This window comes from Bufo gargarizans, chromosome 7 (assembly GCF_014858855.1).
Source record: "Bufo gargarizans isolate SCDJY-AF-19 chromosome 7, ASM1485885v1, whole genome shotgun sequence".
Taxonomy (NCBI): domain Eukaryota; kingdom Metazoa; phylum Chordata; class Amphibia; order Anura; family Bufonidae; genus Bufo; species Bufo gargarizans.
The window spans coordinates 29,525,488-29,548,075 of record NC_058086.1 but is presented as its reverse complement, the minus strand read 5'-3'; the positions used below and the strand labels follow the sequence as shown (position 1 = coordinate 29,548,075).

At 41.5% G+C, this 22,588-nt stretch overlaps 1 protein-coding gene across 1 annotated transcript in view; it reads right to left on the bottom strand.

Moving 5' to 3' along the window:
- Window positions 1-22,588, bottom strand: part of AGBL4 (AGBL carboxypeptidase 4) — a 1,564,331-nt gene that overhangs the window by 891,324 nt on the left and 650,419 nt on the right. The window contains exon 4 of the mRNA XM_044302361.1: window positions 21,962-22,056. Coding sequence (XP_044158296.1) covers window positions 21,962-22,056 — 95 coding nt within the window. The remainder of the gene's footprint in view (window positions 1-21,961; window positions 22,057-22,588) is intronic.

The window sequence follows — 22,588 nt, the reverse complement described above, 5'->3', positions numbered from 1 at the left end:
TTTTCACTGACTGAAAAATCAGCTCCATTCTTCTGAATGGGGTTGTTTTGGCGACAACATATGGATTCCTGAAAGTACCGTTTTGATGATTGGGACTGGTTTTCAAAAATGTCTGCAATAAAATCTGTCATATGTCAAAGCACTTTGATAAGCACAATAAACATTTAAGAGATTGTACTTCTAGATCCCTAAGGAATCCTTATGAAAGACACTACAGCCAGACTTATAGGGTTCTCTAAGCTTTCCTAAAAATATTGCTGTGTTAAAGATAGTCTGCTCAGTAACTCCTCCATTTTGCCACCAATGCAGTCATCTCCGGATATGTTCCTGAGTCTTCTTGTTCAATTGCATATACAGTATACAGTACAGACCAAAAGTTTGGACACACCTTCTCATTCAAAGAGTTTTCTTTATTTTCATGACTATGAAAATTGTAGATTCACACTGAAGGCATCAAAACTATGAATTATCACATGTGGAATGATATACATAACAAAAAAGTGTGAAACAACTGAAAATATGTCATATTCTAGGTTCTTCAAAGTAGCCACCTTTTGCTTTGATTACTGCTTTGCACACTCTCGGTATTGCTCTTGATGAGCTTCAAGAGGTAGTCACCTGAAATGGTTTTCACTTCACAGGTGTGCCCTGTCAGGTTTAATAAGTGGGATTTCTTGCCTTTTAAATGGGGTTGGGACCATCAGTTGCGTTGTAGAGAAGTCAGGTGGATACACAGCTGATAGTCCTACTGAAAAGACTGTTAGAATTTGTATTATGGCAAGAAAAAAGCAGCTAAGTAAAGAAAAACGAGTGGCCATCATTACTTTTTGGGAAAACTTTGAAAGTGTCCCCAAGTGCAGTCACAAAAACCATCAAGCGCTACAAAGAAACTGGCTCACATGCGGACCGCCCCAGGAAAGGGAGACAAAGAGTCACCTCTGCTGCGGAGGATAAGTTCGTCCGAGTCACCAGCCTCAGAAATCGCAGGTTAACAGCAGCTCAGATTAGAGACCAGGTCAATGCCACACAGAGTTCTAGCAGAAGACACATCTCTAGAATAACTGTTAAGAGGAGACTGTGTGAATCAGGCCTTCATGGTAGAATATCTGCTAGGAAACCACTGCTAAGGACAGGCAACAAGCAGAAGAGACTTGTTTGGGCTAAAGAACACAAGGAATGGACATTAGACCAGTGGAAATATGTGCTTTGGTCTGATGAGTCCAAATTTGAGATCTTTGGTTCCAACCACCGTGTCTTTGTGCGACGCAGACAAGGTGAACGGATGGACTCTACATGCCTGGTTCCAACCGTGAAGCATGGAGGAGGAGGTGTGATGGTGTGGGGGGTGCTTTGCTGGTGACACTGTTGGGGATTTATTCAAAATTGAAGGCATGCTGAACCAGCATGGCTACCACATCATCTTGCAGCGGAATGCTATTCCATCCGGTTTGCATTTATTTGGACCATCATTTATTTTTCAACAGGACAATGACCCCAAACACACCTCCAGGCTGTGTAAGGGCTATTTGACCATAAAGGAGAGTGATGGGGTGCTGCGCCAGATGATCTGTCCTCCACAGTCACCGGACCTGAACCCAATCGAGATGGTTTGGGGTGAGCTGGACCACAGAGTGAAGGCAAAAGGGCCAACAAGTGCTAAGCATCTCTGGGAACTCCTTCAAGACTGTTGGAAGACCATTTCAGGTGACTACCTCTTGAAGCTCATCAAGAGAATGCCAAGAGTGTGCAAAACAGTAATCAAAGCAAAAGGTGGCTACTTTGAAGAACCTAGAATATGACATATTTTCTGTTGTTTCACACTTTTTTGTTATGTATATAATTCCACATGTGTTAATTCATAGTTTTGATGCCTTCAGTGTGAATCTGCAATTTTCATAGTCATGAAAATAAAGAAAACTCTTTGAATGAGAAGGTGTGTCCAAACTTTTGGTCTGTACTGTATATGACTGAACAGCAAAGCTAAATAACACATCTGGTCGGGATCTGAACTGAATAAACTGCAGCCAGTCTGAACACAGCGTAGTCAGCGGCATCAGCAGTGCAACGGAGAGGTAGGTACTCTGCAGACTATTTTCCTGCCATAGGTCAGCACACAGCAAGATTTTCAGGAAAGCCTCGAAAACCCTTTAACTCTTAACCCAATATTTTAGCTAGGTACATCTTGTTTTAATGAACCACTGTGAATTCTCATTTATTCTTGTATTGACCCAAGAAGAAAAAACGTATATGCGGCTCCTGCCTCAAAGTAGAAGAAATCAAACTAGGGCTCTGTTCCTGGTCTTAGTCTATGATTCTACAACCTCTGGGGACTCATCAAGGACTGTGGAAGCACCTGACCCCATCAGACCTGTGGTAAGCTGGCATGATGATATAAGTTTAGACCATGGTACATGCAGTGTGGCAGAGACCTTTAATTGGTGGAGGCCCCATGTCAAATGTCCCATATGCTCATGCCATAATTTTACCCCTGCAACTTTCCATCCAGTGACAGTTGTGGTGCTTGTGGAGTGGATTACACTGTGTAGGTCCATACTAATCTTGGGGTAGAGAAATTTGGGAAAAAGGGAGTTTCCTGCCAACCTGTAGGGGTTTCATTCCATCATACGGAACATGCTTGAAAGAAAGCTGATGGTTGACATTAAAGAGTTGTTGGAAGCAGGAATGTCATGTAGATAATTCTCTACTACACAACAAAGTAGGATTAAGCTAAGATAATGTGGACAGTATGGTGGCTCAGTGCTTCACAAAATCTGTATGTTCTCCTTTGTTTGAGTAGGTTTCCTCCCACACTCTAATTGCAATTTAGATGGTGAACCCCAATGGGAACAAAAACAATGTGGTTGCCATAAGGTGGTGCTATATAAATGTATAAAATCAATAACACTAGTAAAATACATTTTGTATTAAAAATATTTATGCTTCCATTGACAATGAGCAACGATTGCTGAGACTTTGCATAAGTCAATTTTTAAAATCCATTTTGCAGTTTTATAATCTCCCTCCGGTTTCCCTTGCTCTTTTACAACTTGACATCTCCTCCAGGTTTAACCTTGAATAAAGCCTGCGTACAATATCTCTGCACACCTATAAAAAAATGTGTGATTGTAAATCAATCAATTTGTTGACCAAAGGTTCTGCACTGGCTAACATTTCCATCTTTTACGATTGTTACTCAACACTAATAAGTCTAAGCACAGGGAGTCTTCAAGATTCTGCAATGCACTAGCACAAAAAATGCTGATGTTTCGTAAAAGCCAGAAGTAAAATTGATTTCCCCCCAAAGTTCTAATTAACCTTTTGTTGTAGGGGAGGGACAGGAAAACTGAAATTGTCCCTATAGACAAAACCGTTTCCTCCCCCTGCTATGTTCTCTATCATTTGTAAAGCTAATAAGAGATTGATTTGCAGGGATTCCCAAATGTTACTGTAGTTATATGGAGAAACTGTCTCTGGTTAGTTATAGTAAGCAACATTGCTTTCTTATGTAATTAGATTCTGTCCTGCAATGAAAACTGCACTTGAATACCGTGACATTATCCCAAGCCAGGAATGATGGGAAAAGTCAGACTAAATAGGGCGAGGTAAAGGTCACATGATCCACACCTGAACAGGAGGTGTGGACATACCAGCAACACACAGACAAAGTGAAACCGAAAGAGGCTGTCAGATCACTAATGCGTAGATAATCTTTCAGACCTTCTGAGATCTGTCACAGATGTGACAGTAATGTCACGGATGTAGTAGGGGAGAACACCAAAAGACAACAAGAAGGAAGGGGAAAGACACTAAGCCTCACCGCGAGGGAAGGAAAAGGGTCACCACCTATAAAACCCTGCTCCTGGCCCTAACTCCTATACATATGGGCACCTCTCGATGGTAGAGATACCCATACACAGGAACCTAGAAAACCCTGGTGACCCTCAGATGCCCTAAAGATAATGACAGGGCAGAGACCACCCGTTCCTTCCCTGGTGAAGGAACTAGCATCTCACTGAGGCCTAATAACAACAAAGGGCGGGGGGGGGGGAATACAAAACACAACAAGCAGAACACTTAACTTCAGAGGATGATGGATGAACAGGACTTCAACACGAACCACACTCCAGCTCTTCCAAGACCAAATTAAGCTATCCCAAGCAAGGAGTGATGGGAAATGTCAGACTAAATAGGGCGAGGTAAAGGTCACATGATCCACACCTGAACAGGAGGTGTGGACATACCAGCAACACACAGACAAAGTGAAACCTAAAGAGGCTGTCAGATCACTAATGCGTAGATAATCTTTCAGACCTTCTGAGACCTGTCACATCTGGCCTTCCTATTTTTGAGGCTCACCAATTGTTTACATCTTGTGGTGAACCCTCTGTATTCACTCTGGTGAAGTCTTCTCTTGATTGTTGACTTTGACACACATACACCTACCTCCTGGAGAGTGTTCTTGATCTGGCCAACTGTTGTGAAAGGTGTTTTCTTCACCAGGGAAACAATTCTTCGGTCATCCACCACAGTTCTCTCCCGTGGTCTTCCGGGTCTTTTGGTGTTGCTGAGCTCACCGGTGTGTTCCTTCTTTTTAAGAATGTTCCAAGCAGTTGTTTTGGTCACACCTAATGTTTTTGCTATCTCTCTGATGGGTTTGTTTTGTTTTTTTCATCCTAATGATGGCTTGCTTCACTGATAGTGACAGCTCTTAGGATCTCATCTCGAGAGTTGACAGCAGCAGATTCCAAATGCAAATAGCACACTTGAAATGAACTCTGGATCTTTTATCTGCTCATTGTAATTGGGATAATTAGGGAATAACACACACCTGGCCATAGATCAGCTGAGAAGCCAATTGTCCCATTACTTTTGGCCCCTTACAAGTAGGAGACACATATGCAAACTGTTGTAATTCCTACACCGTTCACCTGATCTGGATGTAAATACCCTCAAATTAAAGCTGACAGTCTGCAGGTAAAGCACATCTTGTTTGTTTCATTTCAAATCCATTGTGGTGGTGTATAGAGCCAAAAATGTTAGAATTGTGTTGATGTCCCAATATTTATGGACCTGACTGTGTGTAGGATCACTCATTGTAATTTGGGTATATGTAAATAAAATAAAGTGCCATGAAGTCTACCTAATCCTGAAATTTACATTTCTTGAACATTATTTGGAATAAGCAACAGGTTTAATCTAATTCATTTCAGATCTAATTCATTTGTAATATTTATTTGACGTACAAATTAAATTACTGCCAGCAAACTCACCAATTTCAATGGGACACAAGAATTATGTGCATGGTCGTGTTCCAACTTCCCCCCAATGTCAGATGTTGGAGGAAGAAGGATTGAGCTGTTGGATTTTAACATGACTAATGTCTGGTAGCAGCTCATCATTAAAGTTTTAAGAGATTCAAAATAGGTCATCAATATCAAATCGGTGGGGGTCCAATAGCCAGGACCCCACCGATCAGCTGTCTGAGGAAGCCACGGAACTCCGGTGAGCACCGCGGCCTCCTCACAGCATATCAAGCACAGATTTGTCCATAGATTACAGTTGTACGTGGTATTGGAGCTCAGCCCCATTCACTTGAATGGGACTAAGCTGTGCCTAGGCCATGTGACCAATTAAGAAGAGACTGAAGCACTCACCAGAGTGCCACGGCCTCTTCAAACAGCTGATTGGCGCGCATGATATGAGTCAGACCCCCACCAATCTGATATTGATGACCTGTCATGACGATAGGCCATGAATATCAAAATCTCGGACAACCTCTTTAAATACACATGCAAGCTGGGCAGAACTGAGCATCCATGTTTATGGGAGAGTTTGATAGTGTGTTGAAAGCTTTAGTCAAAAAGTTTTTCTTCATTCAGAATTACTAGACCCCTGGTGCAAATTCCATGTTAACCTCATCCTTTTGGACTACTTTTAAAAGGTGCCATTGGTCTATATAAACAATGAACTGGCTCAAAGTCATATAGAAAAGCAGCCTACACCACAGGAACGAGTCATATAATTACTACATTTACTATAATTATTTCATCCTCCTACAAGTAATACACCAACCCTTAAAAACCATGGCCCCTACCAGTGACTTTTCTCTGTTCCCTTTCAACTAGAATTTGTTAGAATCAAATTCGAAATTCTCAATTCTTCTTTGCTCTTTTTGCTTTATCATTGTGCAATACTTAGGAAACATCTAAAAGCAAATAGGCAGACACAATCGCAATGAAATGGAACAAATTTTTACAGTCCAAGGACTGCAAAGCATAATAGCATTAATATTAACACAAGTTTTGAGTGAAACACAGCTTCATCTTTATCAAACTGTGCTCAATAATTAAAGCTTCGAAATAATTTTGCGTCTTGTGTGTGTGTTGTAAAGAAGCGAGCAGTATTTTATCTACTGGCCTGGATACTCTTAAAATACAATCCACGTCTGCTTTCTGCTTAACTCTCCTTCTCTAAGGACCCAATTAATTGCAGATTCTTCTTGCCCTTTACACCAAGTTTGTTCTCCGAAAAATGAAATGGAAATTTGAAAGTGGCCGGTTCAGCTGTCCAACTGTTTCCTAAACACAGTGGCTTGTTGGTGGTGTCTATAGACATATATAATACATGTATGTCAGTGTGGACTAGAGGAAGCCAATTTACTTCTAGACAAGATATATTTCAAATAAATATTTTATCTGTCTGCCTCTTATAATTTGACATGTTACATGTGAATTCTCACAGCTGCCAACAGTATTCAAACTTCAAGGAGATTCCGTGCAAAATTTTTGTCAACTGTGATGTAGAATAAAGGGATTATCCCGCAAAAATTATTCTACTGTTTTCAAATCAACACCTGGATCGGAATACTTTTGTAATTGTATGTAATACAAATTTTGTATAGTCACATATTATTCAATTAAATGTTTCTGTAGAGTGCCACCAGCTGTTTGTTCTTTTTCTAATTTCTCTATCCACCTCATAGAGATGGTCGCACATGCTCAGTTCCATCCTTCAACTGTCATTGCTGTATCTACTGTTAGAAGCTGGGACAAGTTACAGGACGAGAGCTGCAACAGAAATGACCTGCCGCCTTAGAAAGGACACCCCTGAGATAGAACACCTTGCTCAGCTATTTCTGGCAATCCCATAGCGGTGAATAGAAAAGTGCCCATGGCATGCACAGTGTGGTCTCCATTTACCTCTACGGGATTTGCAAAAATAGTCAAGCGCACTGGCTTAGCTATTTGCAGAACTCCCAAAGGAGTGGGGGTCCTAGAGGTGGCACTCAGATTGGACTATGACCCACACCTATCTAACATAGGTTATATGTGGTGTACCCCAAGGTTCAGTGGTGGGTCCCCTATTATTTAATTTATTTATTAATGATATCAAGAATGGGAATAATAGCACTGTTTCTATTTTTGCAGATGACACTTAGTGATGTAGTACTGTGCAGTCAATGGAAGATGTCCAAACACTACAAGCTGACTTGGAGTGATTGGCCATCAACTTGGCAAATAAGGTTCAATGTGGATAAATTTAGAGTTCTGCATCTGGGTAGTAATAATTAGTGTTGATCTCGAATATTCTAATCGCAAATTTTTATCGTGAATATCGGCACTTCGAGAATTTGCGAAGATTTATAATATAGTGCTATATTTTCGTAATCACAAATATTCTAGATTTTTTTTCATCAGTACCCTCCTGCTTCTTGCTTGTGGGCCAATGAGAAGGCTGCAGTGTCTTTGTCAGAGCTTAGCAACATCCCTAGCAACCAATAGGAAAGCTGCCTGCCCCTTACTATATAAGAACCTCCCCAGCAGCTATTTTCTGTTGTTTTTTGTAGTTCTGACAGAGAGAGCAGTGACATTGCTATTATCTGTGCTTTGCTGAGTCAATTACATTAGATAGTTATTTAGCTCATATATATAATACAGAAAATTAGTGGGAGGATAGATCATCAGTTTAAAAAAACTGCAGAACCCCTTTAAACAAAAATGACTTCAAATATTCCCCTCATGATAAATTCCTCCCAGAAGGCCACAAGGGCAAGTAAAGTTAGAGTCCTCATTGCTCAAGAAAAACATGAGTCAGACAAAAGAGGTTGAGAGATCTGGTGTTGTTACCTTGATCTCTGCTTGATGCATAGCATATCACTTTGCAAAGCACAAAGTTGTACATAACTGTTCTAAGCTACAAACAAGATTGTTTATACCCATGTGCCTAAGTTTTTTAAAGTAAACTTCATATACAAGTGGGAACTTGGAGCTCTCTACAAAACCACAGTCTACCCTTTGTATGTTCCTGATAATGTAGTAGCAACAGTTTGATTCAAAGTTGTAGATACTCCAAATAGATGGAAAAATATTTTTTTGCAGCGCTCCAGTGAACAACATGTGAAGGTTTATTAGCCCATACAAGGGTGACGTCTCAGTTCCACAATGTAAATTTTGCTTGAAAAAGGTTCCAATGTGGATCTGAAACATCACAATGACATGGGCTAATAAACCTTCACTTGTTGTTCACTGGAGTGCTGCAACTTTTTGTCATTTATTTGGAGTATCCCCTTTTATACCTAGATAGCCTCCAAATGGCTCATCCAATTTTTCTCTGCAAACGACTCCTGTGTTAGGCCTCATGCACAGGATCGTATGTGTTTTGCGGTCCGCAAATTGCTCATGCACAGGACCGTATGTGTTTTGCGGTCCGCAAATTGCGGATCCACAAAAAAAAAAGGATGATGTTCCGTCTGGCATCCTTTTTTTTTCGGATCCGTTTTTTTTTTGCGGATCTATTATAATAATGCCTATCCTTGTCCGCAAACTAGAAAAAAATAGGACATACACAATTTTTTTTGCGGAGCAACGGAACGGACATACTGATGCGGACAGAACACAGTGTGTTGTCCACGTTTTTTTGCAGACCGATTGAAATGAATGGGTCCACATCCTATCCGCTAAAAAAAAAATGAACGGACACGGAAACAAAATACGGTCATGTGCATGAGGCCTTACTGCTATCATTGTAAACATGCAGGTTCACTGCAATCTTCTAACCTGAGCCCAGATGAAGGTGCAGTGCACATCTGGAGCTGCACAGGTACCAGGGAAGAGCTGCTTTTCCACCAGCACTTCCTTCCAAACAATGTTTGTGTGACGTTAGTGATGATGCCTGGACATTGCCTCGGCCAGAAGAGAAGAGCAAGAAAGGAGGAAAGGCAAATCATCACCATAACAAGAGAAAAGCTAAAAAGTTGATTTGATTGGAGATCTATGAATCGAAAGCTCTTCCTGGGACTAAATATATACTAATAATACAGTTTTTCTCACATGGTACAGAAAATTGTCCTGGAAAACCTCAACTGAATTTTTCAAAACATCCATAACATGCACTTTAATCCCTTTGGAGAAATTCAGGCTTCAACCAAAGGACTTTGTACAATAATATGAAAATATTGTCCATAAAAAGTTACTGAGCTATTCTTTTATATACTGTACTCACAAAAAAAAAATTACATTTAAAGTAATTGTGGCAATTTTTCAAATTGACCCCTATCTACCTAACTGATCAGTGGGAGTCCGGCCACTTGGGCTCTTACCGGTCCAAAGAATAGGCGTCCCTTTCCCTCCCACTTCCTGATACTGATCTTTAAAGTTTAACTTGAAGCTTCTGGGCCCTAAAGTAAAATCTGTGATACAGACCCTCACCTATAACAGCCATTTGTAATACTGAGGAATTGGTATATGTCAGCATAATTTTTGGGTCCCCTCAAGCACCAGGTGTGATTATTACCTCTATGTCCTCTATATCTACATCATTATTAGTAGAAATCTAAGTTCTTATAATGCTCATCAGTTTCAGATTGCATCACTTTCATACAAGCACAAACTATGAAAAAGGATAATTCTTTCTCCAAGCATCTGGTAAAATATGAGCTGAAAGTACATCAAATAAGATCAGTTAATCAGGAGAATGGGAGACTGAACTAAACAAAAGGCAGATATGTGACTGTGATGTACGTCTTTAGAATGTACATCTTTAGATGCCATTGTTTCCTATTAGAACCAAATATTAATCAGGCAATCAGGTAACTGATACATTATCACCATTTTAGAGTCTTAAAGCCTAATTGTACCCCAAAAACTTCCATTTACCAAACCCCATAACGCTAATACAGCCTCCAGCTCTATGCCCATTACCATAGTTGTCTTCCTATCGCCATGCTATTTAACTAGTGCTCCTAGTACTGCAATGCAAAATAAGCGGGTCAGTCAGCACATCCCAATGCGCAGGTGCACGCTGCCATGGCTTGAAACACGAAGAAAGAAAAACAAAATGCAACAGCACTCAACAGTACAATAATGCCATAGTTATAGAAAATATTCTGGTGCTAATGCTACGCTTATTTTGTAAATTTGAGATTCTTGGCAAATACATTTTGTACAAAATTATTTGCACCCACTACCAAACGAGCATTATAAGAACTTAGATTTCTACTAATAATGATCGCCTTGACGTTTGGCAGACAGGCCCAAATAATTTTGTACAAAATGTATTTGCCAAGAATCTCAAATTTACAAAATAAGCGCAGCGTTAGCACCAGAATATTTTCTATAACTGTGGCATTATTGTACTTTATTTGGTTTGCAGAGTGCTGTTGCATTGTGTTTTTTTTGTTATGACTTGCCAGTGGCCACATTGTTGGTCTAATTGGTGCAATGTTTATACATGTCAATGATTGGGTAAACCTGCAAACATTAATTCTCAATCTTTGACTCATGTAAAAGGTCACTAGTCTACTAATTTCCTACAAAAGTGTGCTATTCTATGCTTGTCTGCCCATGTATTGGCCTCTGCCTATTTCCTGGATTTGACCTTTCGCCACTTGACCTGGCAACTGCCTGACTCCATTCTGACCCAGCCCACCCTGGCCTTGGACTGGTTAACAGATTTCACGAACTTTGTCTGCCCTGACCTCAACCTGCCCTGGCTATGGTTCGCCTGATCCCTCAGTGCTCGGCACCCATGTTCCATGACCATTTGCTAATTTTGTACTTCACTATTGTGGAGTAAAAGCTTTGATAAATATCCCCCCATTGTACATAAATTAAGCTGGACATGTTTACATTTTTTGTCCAACATTTGCTTGTTCACAAACTTTCATTGAGAGACTGTTCTCAGAAAGATTAATCCATCCTTGGTGTCATTGAACATGTATGGCCAGTCTGAATGACTCAAATGGCTACTTTCACATAAGCGTTTTGGCATTGGGCATAACTACTGTGAAGTTTGTACAATGAGGGCATAAATACTGTGAGGGGGCACAGTGTGGACATAACTACCATGAGGGGGCACATTGTGGATATTATTAGGGGGCACATATCTTGACCTAAGTACTGTGAAACTTCTACAATGAGGGCAATGCTACTGTGAGGTGGCACAATTTTGTTTAAGTAATTGGGGGTGCCAGAGAAAGGATCCGCCATGGGTGCCAAACACCTTAGGAACACCACTGCCCTAAATTATCTATTTATCTAATTCAATTCAAATTCAAAACAGCTTTATTGGCAGGACTAAATACATATTAGCATTGCCAAAGCTAGTGTGAATTGAATAGGGGTGGGGGATGGGGATAGAGACACATCCAGGGTGGTGGTATAGGAGTCCATGGTATATCAGGTTCCTCTCAGTCTATGGCAGGAACTGACCTATTGTGCTGCTATGGCCATTGCGTTCTCCTCTTCCCCCAGAAGTATGGAGAGTTTCTCTTCCTCCTCCATGAAAGTGAAGTATGATCAGAGATCAGACAGTCTTCTGAAGTGGGTGTCCCTCACTGCTGAGTATTTTGGACCTCATCCTCCACAGCCTCCTGGTCACACTGCTGCCACAGTCTGCTCTTCCTACGTTGTACCTCTGTTGGTGCCGCCCAGATTCAATGAGCAGGCTGTGGGCGCTCAGTCTGTAGCGGCTCAGGATCTGTCAATCTCTGGGGTTGGGGAGTTTCTCCAGATATGGAGCCAGTTTGTACTTACCTTGCTGGCTCTGGTAGATTATTAGCTTCTGTATTGTTTTTATGTTCCAGATGCTGATATACTCCTCTCTGCTCTTGTGTATTGTCTTCTGGATTTCCCTCTCTGTCAGGCTGTACTGGTTGGTGACTTGGTCAGACTGGGCTTGGGTGACTTGTTCTGGAGTAGTGTTGGGCTCGAATATTCGAATAGCAAATATTATTAAATATCAGCACTTTGAGAATACCAAAGTATTCTGGTGTTCGGCCCGAACACATCACGATATTCGTGCGCTCGGCCGAGCACCTGAGTATAATGGAAATCAATTGGAGACAACCAGGCACCCCCTGCTCTGAACAGGAGAGGGTGCCTGGTCTAGTGGAAAATGTCAGAAAGTGACAGAAACACCACCGAAATGGATCGGGAACAGCATGGGGAGGATGTCTGGATGCATCTTGGACTCCCAGGTTGCTGCGGGAAACCATTTTGTCAGCGCTGTACCACACTTTTACAGACTTTTTCTAAATACGCACAAAACACCCCCCAAAAAAAATATTTTACAGTAAAAATTGTTAGGAAATATTCTTTCCTGTATATTAAATTGCATATAAAGTGCAAGTGCTGCAAAAAATTACAAGGAAGAGGCACTCCGAAACAGCTTGTATATCACATAAAGGAGGGCCTCATTCATATTGTGGTACAGTTGTTCAGGTAATGGGACTCCTACACTCAGGGCTGCCAAAAATTACAAGGAACTGTCGCTCCAATACACCCTTTGCTACACATAAAGGAGGGCATCATACACACCCTTGAAAAATTATTATTAATGGCCTACTAGTGACCCTCAAAAACATTAGGCACAAGGGCCTGCTGATCTGACCATCTAAAATATCAGTGGTGAGGGCCTGCTGCTGAGCTGACCCTCTAAAACATTAGGGGCGAAGGCCTGCTGCTGAGCTGACGCTCTTAAACATTATATGCAGATGAGCAGACGCTCTAAAAAAATTAAAGTTGAGGGCCTGCTGTTGAGCAGACCCTAAAAATTAGAGTGGAGGGAATATATACAATCTGGAGGAGGAGGAGGAGCAGAAAACAAGATTCAACCATACAATCTTTTTGTGGTGGAAAAGGTGCATGGGAATACACTACAGTAGATTGAGTACATTATAAATGATAGATTGAAATTGCCTTTATGTTGATCCTCAGCTGAGCTCTCCTTTGGTGGAGTTGAGAAATCTGGGGCAATCCAGGCCTTGTTTATTTTTTATCTGAGTTAACCTGTCAGCATTGCCAGTGGACAAGCGGATACGCTTATCTGTTATGATGCCACCAGCAGCACTAAATACACGCTCAGACAAAACGCTGGCGGCAGGGCAGGCCAGCACCTCGGTTCTAAGATTCAGCAAAGGATCTTAAAACCGTGCCAAAACGGTTCCATTTAGGCCAATGTATTAGTATGGATTCCATTCCGATAGCATTCCGTTTTGTGACTGCACAGAAAACTGCGGCAAACTGCGGTTTTGTGTCCGATCCTTAAAATGGAACAAACTGGTTCCGTCACTAAAAAACAATGTAAGTCAATGGTGCTGGATCCTGTTTTTTCGGATCCTAAAAAAAACGGATCCGTCACCCATTGACTAAGGCCTCATGCACACGACCGTTGTTCGGGTCCGCATCTGAGCCGCAGTTTTTGCCGCTCGGGTGCGAACCCATTTACTTAAATGGGGCCGCAAAAGATGCGAATAGCACTCCGTGTGCTGTCCGCATCCGTTGCACCGTTCCGTGGCCCCGCAAAAAAATATAGCATGTCCTATTCTTGTCCGTTTTTCAGACAAGAATAGGCATGTCTACAATGGGCCGCCTGCAAATTGCGGAAGGCACACGAGCGGACCGCAAAAAACGGCACGGTAGCCTTACATTGTTTTTAGTGACTAGATGAAAACCATACATCATCTAGCACATGACAATATCTTTCCAACAAACCTAGAACCAGCCCTGTACCTCACATTGGGCTAGAGATGTCCACATTCGTTACTTCAATTGTTCATCAGCCTGGGAGCTCAGGGGGCAACTCCTTTCTGCTGCAGCCTTCTCCCTATGACTGCCACAGCTTCTAACAGAATATATGGCTGGTGGCAGTTGAAGATTTAAACTGAGCACGTTTGACTAGCTCAATGAGACGGAAAAACAGCAGGTGGCGCCATCCAGATACATTTTATTGAATTTTTAATGACATGCTATTACAAAAAGTATTCAGAACCAGGTGCTGGTTTGAAAAATGTAGAATATGTTTATCATGACACAACCCCTTTAAGACTGTTTAACAATGTAAAGGACTGTCCTGAAAAAAGGACAACAAAAAAAGCTGGGTTTATGCAAATTTGGATGTAGGGCAGAGTATATGCCCTGGGTGCTGAGGACACCAAGAAGTTACTAGGAAGCAAACGAAATCTTCCCCAAAGGTGAAGGAAACCAATCTACAAATCATTCTGGGATAGAGGGACTACAACTTTTAATGCAAAAGCTTTAAGTGTTTTAGTTGTCCATAAAAAATCTGCATTTGCATGAGTTTTTTGATAGACCTGATACAGACAGAAAAAGCAGAGTTGAAAGAGCACGACGTGAAGGTGACATATTTCAATGGGATATGCATAGAGAGCTTTGAAGCCTTTTTACAAACACATCCCAACCTACAAAAGAAAGGTCACTTGTTCTTGTTTAGAGGAGTCAAAGTGACAGAATAAATGCATAATCTTTACCGTGTGGCAAATAAAATTGTTTCCGTTTAATTTATTGAAATTATGCACAAAAGAACATGTGCCCCGTTTGTCAGTTTGCTCCTGGTTCCCGTCTTGTTAAGTCACTTTTCATATATCCTCCTGGTAACATGGACTGGGAAAACACCTTCATCTTCTGCATTGGAATACTAACAATTTCTCAGTAGCACTAGAGCCCTGGCCAATCCACAATACATTTGAACTCCCATAGAATGAAGAGAATAATCAGGTTAACAAACATTATCAGACGGTCATAGAAAAATACAGCAAACTGCAAAGATAGAGAATACTAAATCTGCCGCTATAAATTTGCTGTCTAAAGGTAGAACTGTTAAGTCAAATTAGATTTAAAAGACTAATTAAAGGGCTTCTTCGGGAATTAAGAAAATAAAATTATTGAAAATACGTAAATATTACTTTATTATAAATAAATTCCCAAATACCTTTTATTAGTTATAATGGCTCATTTTGTCTGGGGAGCAATGATTAGGAGAAATAAAATGGCCGCCGTCTATTAATACACACAGAACCTGTCCTAATCAGAGAGAAGCACAAGTTACTTCACAACACTGAGGTAAAGAGCTGCCTCATTCTCCTCTCTCTCTGCTTGTCAGGGATTTTGATACTGAATATAGACGATAAGATCTTCAGCTAGATCTCTGGGGAATGGAGTTCATGAGGAGACATGAAGTACAAAGGAGGTGAGGATGTGGCTGATGAGCAGCAGCACTTGTATGCAGTCTCCATTACCACAGCCCCACACAGTGGCATACTAGAAATGACTGGACCCCACAGCAAATTTTTGAACAGGCACCCCCCCCCCAGCAACTTCTTGGCCACCCCCGACTTCCATGCAACCCCCACTCTAGTGGTAGTCAAGATCTCTCTCAGATGAGGTCCGGCAGCCTGCTCTCTCCATTTCCTAAATGTATATGCTCTGTCATGTCACTGTATATACTGTTGCTGTATGATACTGTCACTGTATATACTGGTACTGTATGCTACTGGCACTGTATGATACTGTTGCGTGGGCCCTGACAATATAATCTTTTAGTCCTCTTTCTAGATGGGCCCATTCTGAGTTTGGGCCCCAAAGAAGCCGCTTCCCCTATAACTACGCCCCTGTTGTGGGCTACGAAAAGAAATTAAATACTAATCCCTAGCACCCAGGCAATCTCTGGTTAAGGGGGAGGGGGAGAATCACCGCTGCAGCAAGGCTATATCGGCATTACCTGAATGAGGAGAGAGACCAGGAAGCAGCAAACAGCAGAGACCAGGCGTGGACTGCAGAGGAAGAGGAGTGCTGGGGGTCAGTGAGGCAGGTATGGGGGTTTTTCTGGTCCTCCTATGTGAGCTGATTTAAAGGTAATTGGCATTTGCTGGACCATCCCTTTAAGAGGTTTTTCAGGACAGACATTGGAGGCCGATCTTTACAATATCAGTAGGAGATGACGGCGCCCAATAGTGTCCTCATCCAGTCTGACCCCATCACCCCTAGGGATGTCTCCCAATATTTTATACCAGTTACTATTAGGGAAAAACTGCAATATCTATATCTATAGACACGTCATCCCAACCTTGCACATTCCTCATACACTTATCTCGGTGTCCTCCCCTCACACACAGTAGACGAGATGAGAACAACCGAGAACGCTCTCATCACTGATAATCGGCGTTCCCTGTCAGTCTCCGGGCATTTTCAGACTCTTCTGGAGATGTCTCACACACCCCGCCCCTTCATCTCGCTGATTGGCTGAGAAGTTCTCTGACTGACAGCGCCGCCTGGAACTATCGCGAAAATTCTCTCTGCTCAGTGGCATTACTGACAGCCACCGCCGCTAATTGGTCGAGCTTCATACTGACTCGAAAGCTCCCGAATATTCCCCGTCGGGCTGTGCGGCTCTGTGATTGGCTGCTTCTGCGAGGAGCGTTCGGGAAACTTCTGGATAGTTGCTAAGCGATGGGGGAGCGTGGTGAGGAGCGCTGTGATTCGTTAAAAAGTTTTACGTGTCAACATTGTACAATGTTGCAGCGTGTATTCAGGTCAGAAAGGGGGTGTAGCCATGCAGCCTGGCCGGGCCCCCTAACCTCACGGGCCCCATAGCCAGTGTGTGGTCTTCCTTTATTGATTGCATCTCACCGGGTCTCAATAAAGTAAATCCTGATTTACAGATGTTCCTGGGAATACTAGGTATTCTTATTTTATTTTTATTTTTTTAGTGTTGAAGGCACGTACTGTGAATGAAACGGCAAAGCTAAGAAAAGTTTATATATTTTTCTAGCCAACTCCATTTGATCTGTCTACAACTCAGACACCGCTGCATGCAGTGATAAGTGCAACGTCCCCCTTAGTTTGTACTCTCGCAGGTGACCTTTAGCGCCTGCTCCCGATATTCCTATCACACAAATTATATTAAATTCTCCACTAGGAAACTGTATTTTTATGCTGTGCTCATTTTGTGCCGGAACATTATATCAGATCATTTCAAGCTCAGACAAAATATTTGTTTTAGTTCCTCGCTCTGTTTCTAAGATAATGTCAAACAATGAATAATTGGTACTAAATTATAAATGGAATTTTAAATCCATCTAATTTTTTTTTCCCTTTTTACCAAACCAACAGCCTTCTGCTTCAATATTTGAACATTCCTAGTTCAGATGTCACAGATTTTCATAATTGTACCCTTTGGATCAGTGCACAGCGAGAGACGCCTTTTGAGATCTTTGAATAAAGCGGTTGTCAGAGTTCAGATCTGAACCCAGACATACCCATATTTTCACCCAGGCATCGGAGCATGAGCATGCCAATGCGCTCCCTTGTCCTACGCTGGATTGCGCAGGGCAAGGGCTCTTTTATTTACAATAATACACTGCTGGGTGGAAGCTTCCGCCCAGCAGTGTGTTAATTGAAGTCACCAGCTCTGATGGGCCGGCTTTAGCACTGCCCTAGCCGTTTTACAGGTTAGGGTAGTGCTAAAGCCTGCTCAGCAGTGCTGGTGACGTCACCAGGCTCACTGCTGGGCGGATCTGTGACATCACCAGATCTCCTGAAAATGCCTTTGCCCTGCACAGGGGTAAATCTGCTGAGCTCTTACATCTTTGGCCGTTGGCTGAATTAGGGGTGGAGTTTACAAATGGGTGGGGCTTAAAGGCTATGTACACCTTTGGGGCAATTTTTTTGTATTATTGCATTGTACTTATTTTGAGCTAAAAAATTTTTTTTTTTCAATTGGTCTTTATTAACAATACGGAATCCTATTTTCTGTACAGAGCTGAGATGCTCTAGTAGCTGCCTGTGTCTTTTCCGTCATCTGTGGAGTAGACGGACTCCTCATCTCTGCTCTCTTACATTATATGAGGATAGTGGTGCGTGACACACACTAAAAAAGACCAAAAGAGGAGGTGCCAAATTCCCTAGGAGATAATCAAATAACAGCTATGAGGTGGATCATGGAGACCTGTAAAATTTTATATATATATACTTGTTTCCTTGTATCTCAAAGGATAGAGATATAGAGTAGCAATACTTACACATAGTCAAAATAGATCGTATAAAATCATATAAAATCAAAGCCAAATATTAATATAAAACCAAAGCCAAATTGTTAGTGACTCACTTCACCCAGGAGGGTAATGTGGGATAAAGCTCACGACACGCACACCACACCTCCTGCGCCTGGGTCGCCTGTATAGATGTCAGAAAAGGACAGCAAACACTCAACAATGTATCTTTAAGTTTTTCTTTTATTCTAATGCCAGGGAGGGGGAGAGGAGGAAGCTCAACACGTTTTGGGGCCTAATAGTGGGTTCCCTTCATCAGGAGCATCTGGCTTTGGTTTTATATTAATATTTGGCTTTGATTTTATATGATTCTATTTTGATTGTAACATGTAATTTTTTTTATGTGTAAGTATTGCTACTCTATATCTCTATCCTTTGAGATACAAGGAAACAAGTCTATATAGATTACATTATACGGGTCTCCATGATCCACCTCATAGCTTTTATCTCCTATTTGGCGCCTCCTCTTTTGGTCTTTTTTAGCGTGTGTTACGCACCACTATCCTCATTCTCTATCACCTACCTACCCTGAGTTCTCTAAGGCTAGGTTGAGACCATTGGCAGCCTGCCCACCTATGTTTCACTAAGAAATATATTTGTATAATATATTTTTTTCTTATTTAATTCTTTATTTATAGCTTTTTTTTTTTTTTTGCCTTCCCTTTGGCGCCCTGCTAAGTTATTCCAGGACCCCCTACTTGAAGGTCGAGCGACTAACACTCTTTTTTTCCCGCCCCTCTCTTGTAAACATTAATTATAGCTCAGTTGTTATCTTACTGATAAGAATGTGGCTTATAACTTCTTAGTAGTTTAGAGATAAGGGTTATTAGATGACCGGCACAAAGTGAAAGTACCAGTCCCACAGTTAGAAAAACAGTTAGCCCTTTGTGACAGAATGGCTCAATATTTTTAATAAAGGCCAATTGAAAATATTATTTTTGGCAAAAAATGCTAAATGCAATCATAAACAAAAATTGCCTCCAAAGGTATACATAGCCTTTAACACTATTTTGCAGATGGGGCATCTGCTCCAGCCCACTGTGTTACAACCAGACACAGGACAGTGAGGAGGAGCAGGTGAGACATGACTGATCTCCTGGGATACACAGAGAAGATTTCTTCATATATTTAATGTAATGTGAGACATAATGGTATCAAAGGGAAAAAAAAGTATTTAAGGACAAATTGCTGGGATTTGTGTGCATTTTCTTTCTTATTAATGTTCCTTTAAAATTAATCACTAGGGCAAACTATTTCAAATAAGGTACCCAGGCATATTGAACGGCTACACAAGGGCTCTCTTGTCAGCCTTTCGGCACATGACAGCGTTATAGCTATATATTAGTTTTCTATAGTACAGTTATCCTATGAAGGTTTCCTTACCTCCATGTGTCAATTTATGGAAATAAAATCATGCCATACCATCAGGTGATCTGTGGGTGGAAATTTTCTGATAGAAGTCAATGGGGAGTTAAAGGGGTTATCCAACCCCTATAATGCCTCCCCAAATGCCCGGGCCCCTCACACAGATTGTACTTACCTCACTCCTCGGCACCCGCGTAGGTTATGATGCCGGCACCACCGCCGCTGCATCTCCCCATTATACGGATAAAAATATCCGGCGGCAGAGGGAGGGGGCAGCCAATAGCAGGCTGCGACGGGAACAAGCCTCTCTAGCGTCACGTTTGACACTAGGGAGGCTCGTTTCACTCATGTCCTGTTATTGACTGCCCCCCATCACCCAATGTTTTATCCGCGTGACAGGGAGATGCAGCAGTGGCCATGTGGGCATCAGAATAAACGCAGATGCCAGGGAGTGAGGGGCCGTGGGCATTTGGGGAGGCATAATAGGGGTTGGATAACCACTTTAAATTTGCATCTGTTTACAGATCCATGGAAAAACCTCAGTCAGTGTAACATTCACATTTATCTTCCCTATACTACCAGAAAGGAAAATTGGTTTTAACCAGTTAATATATATAAGACCATGGTACCCATTTTATAAAGTCATATGCATAACACTAGACTGTCCTTTCTTAAAGAGGTTCTGTCCAATCCTCTGATATGTCTGTTTTAGTAAAAGGGGGCTTGTAATTACAATTTGAGAGCATCTATGACGCTATGTTGTACCATTCCTCTATTATTCCTGCCAGATGTTTTGTATGAATTATTAGCAGTCTGCAATAAAGATGCAGCTGGGTGTTACCAGTTCCGGGCAGGGGCGGGTTGTCCTTGACACTGCCAAGACTGATTGGACAGTGTCAGACTGTGTAGGGACACCCCTCAGGCTGGTAACACCCAGTACAACTTTTATTGCAGACTCTTCTAGAATGAATATTAGAACAATGACGCAATCAATAGTCATATGAATGGAAGCTCCAGAATTGCTATTGTATGGGGAATGCAAGAAAGGTGATAGGTCCTCTTTAAGGTTAGCCATAGAAATTGGATATCTTTTGGGGGAAGTCTTACGGTTTACTGTTACAATTGTTTTTTATTTCCAAACCCTGGCTTCTATCTACCCCAAATAACTATGTATAAGTCTCAAAAATTGTGACATCACACAAAAAATTAAAATAAAATTTGAAATATAAAGACTACATCCATTGCTTAATATATCCAAGAACTCAAGAGAGTACCATGCAGCACTATAAAAATACTGTATTATCACAGTTTGCTCCAGTAGTATTTCTTAATATATCCAGGTCAAGTGGTCTTTATAAGAAAGCATGAACAGAAATTGCTACCCTGCCTTATTTAGCATTTCACGGACCTTACAATTCACCCACATAAAGTCTCTTTAACAGCTGCAGATACTGGTCCACAGGGAAGATCCATACTCTATAAATACTAATTAGGGTCGTTCATATGACTCTAGTAAAATACCTCAGGTGACGAGTGGTCAGTAGTTACTCATAACACATTATCTCGTTCCATAGCACTAATGTCCCCAACGTGATCATGGGCTTGCTGAATAGTGAAGAGTTATGGCGTTTGCTATCCCCACCTGGCGTATTTGCAAACTTTACCATGTAATAGGTCAGCTGCTTCTACTTGGGAAGAGTTTGCTAAAATTATCCTTATGCCTATCAAATTGTCTTGGTTTTCTAGGTCTGATTACAAGAGAAACAGGATGGAGTAACCCACCCAACCCAACTCAGTTTAATCAATCAAAATCTTTATTGCCAACCATGACAGTACAGCAAACTTGTGCTCATTCGGCTTTGCACGAGAAGGACAGGCTGTCAGTTTCCTGCAAGCCTAGGACTAAACTTTTCAATTTCTGCCTAATAACTGTTCTTCTTTTTTGTAAAACATGTCTACAGCAAGCCAAAAGTGAGGAAATATTTAGAGTAGAACTCAAGTCTCATTTTTGATATTAATAATATCATATTTGATATTATTACTCAACTTGCCCAAGACAGTTCGTTAGTGGAGGTGAAGAGCAGCAATCACCTCTACTGTATGAGGGCGAGTGAGTCAATTAAAGTGCTGTGGTTGGCAGTGCTGTCATGGGGGGTCAGGGTAACAACATTGCCTTGGCAATCTCAAGTTTGTTGGACGGTAGAAAACTGATCAGACAACCCTGCTTACAGACAATGAAAAATGTCTTACCACTTAGGACGACTCGTAGACTTCACAACTGGAGACATGCCATCTCTGTACAGGCTTTTTGTCTTGCTAAAGTTGACAATGTTGAAAATTACTCTCTGAAAGAAAATTAAAAAAAGAACAAGCATAAATCTCTGTGAAACCCATATTATGGAAGGCTGTTCAAGGCATGGACTCCACTGAGTCATCATTTATGATAAAAGTCCAAGGGACTTATTCTACTATGACCATATTAAGTCTTCCATGCATTCAATTGTCTACCAGTGATGGATGGGAATTACATTTTCCATGACCACCTTCATGGTCTCTTCCAATCATGTCTGAATGAGGGTGAGTTCCTTGATGCTGGGCCTCATAAAAATTGCTATGCTTTTTACCATTGATGAATCATGTAAATGTGCCCACCCCTACCTTTCTTGACTTTGATTAACCTATTAAAGGGGTTGTCCGAAGTTATGTTTATGGATGACCTATGCTCAGGTTAGGTCATCAATATCAGATCGGCGGGGGTCTGATACCCGGCTCTCCTGCCGATTAGCTGGTTGAAGAGAAGACACGCTCTGTGCCAGCACAGCCTTCCCTTCATTGTTTACCTACTCGCCATCACAACAGCAGCAATGAGCAGGTGTA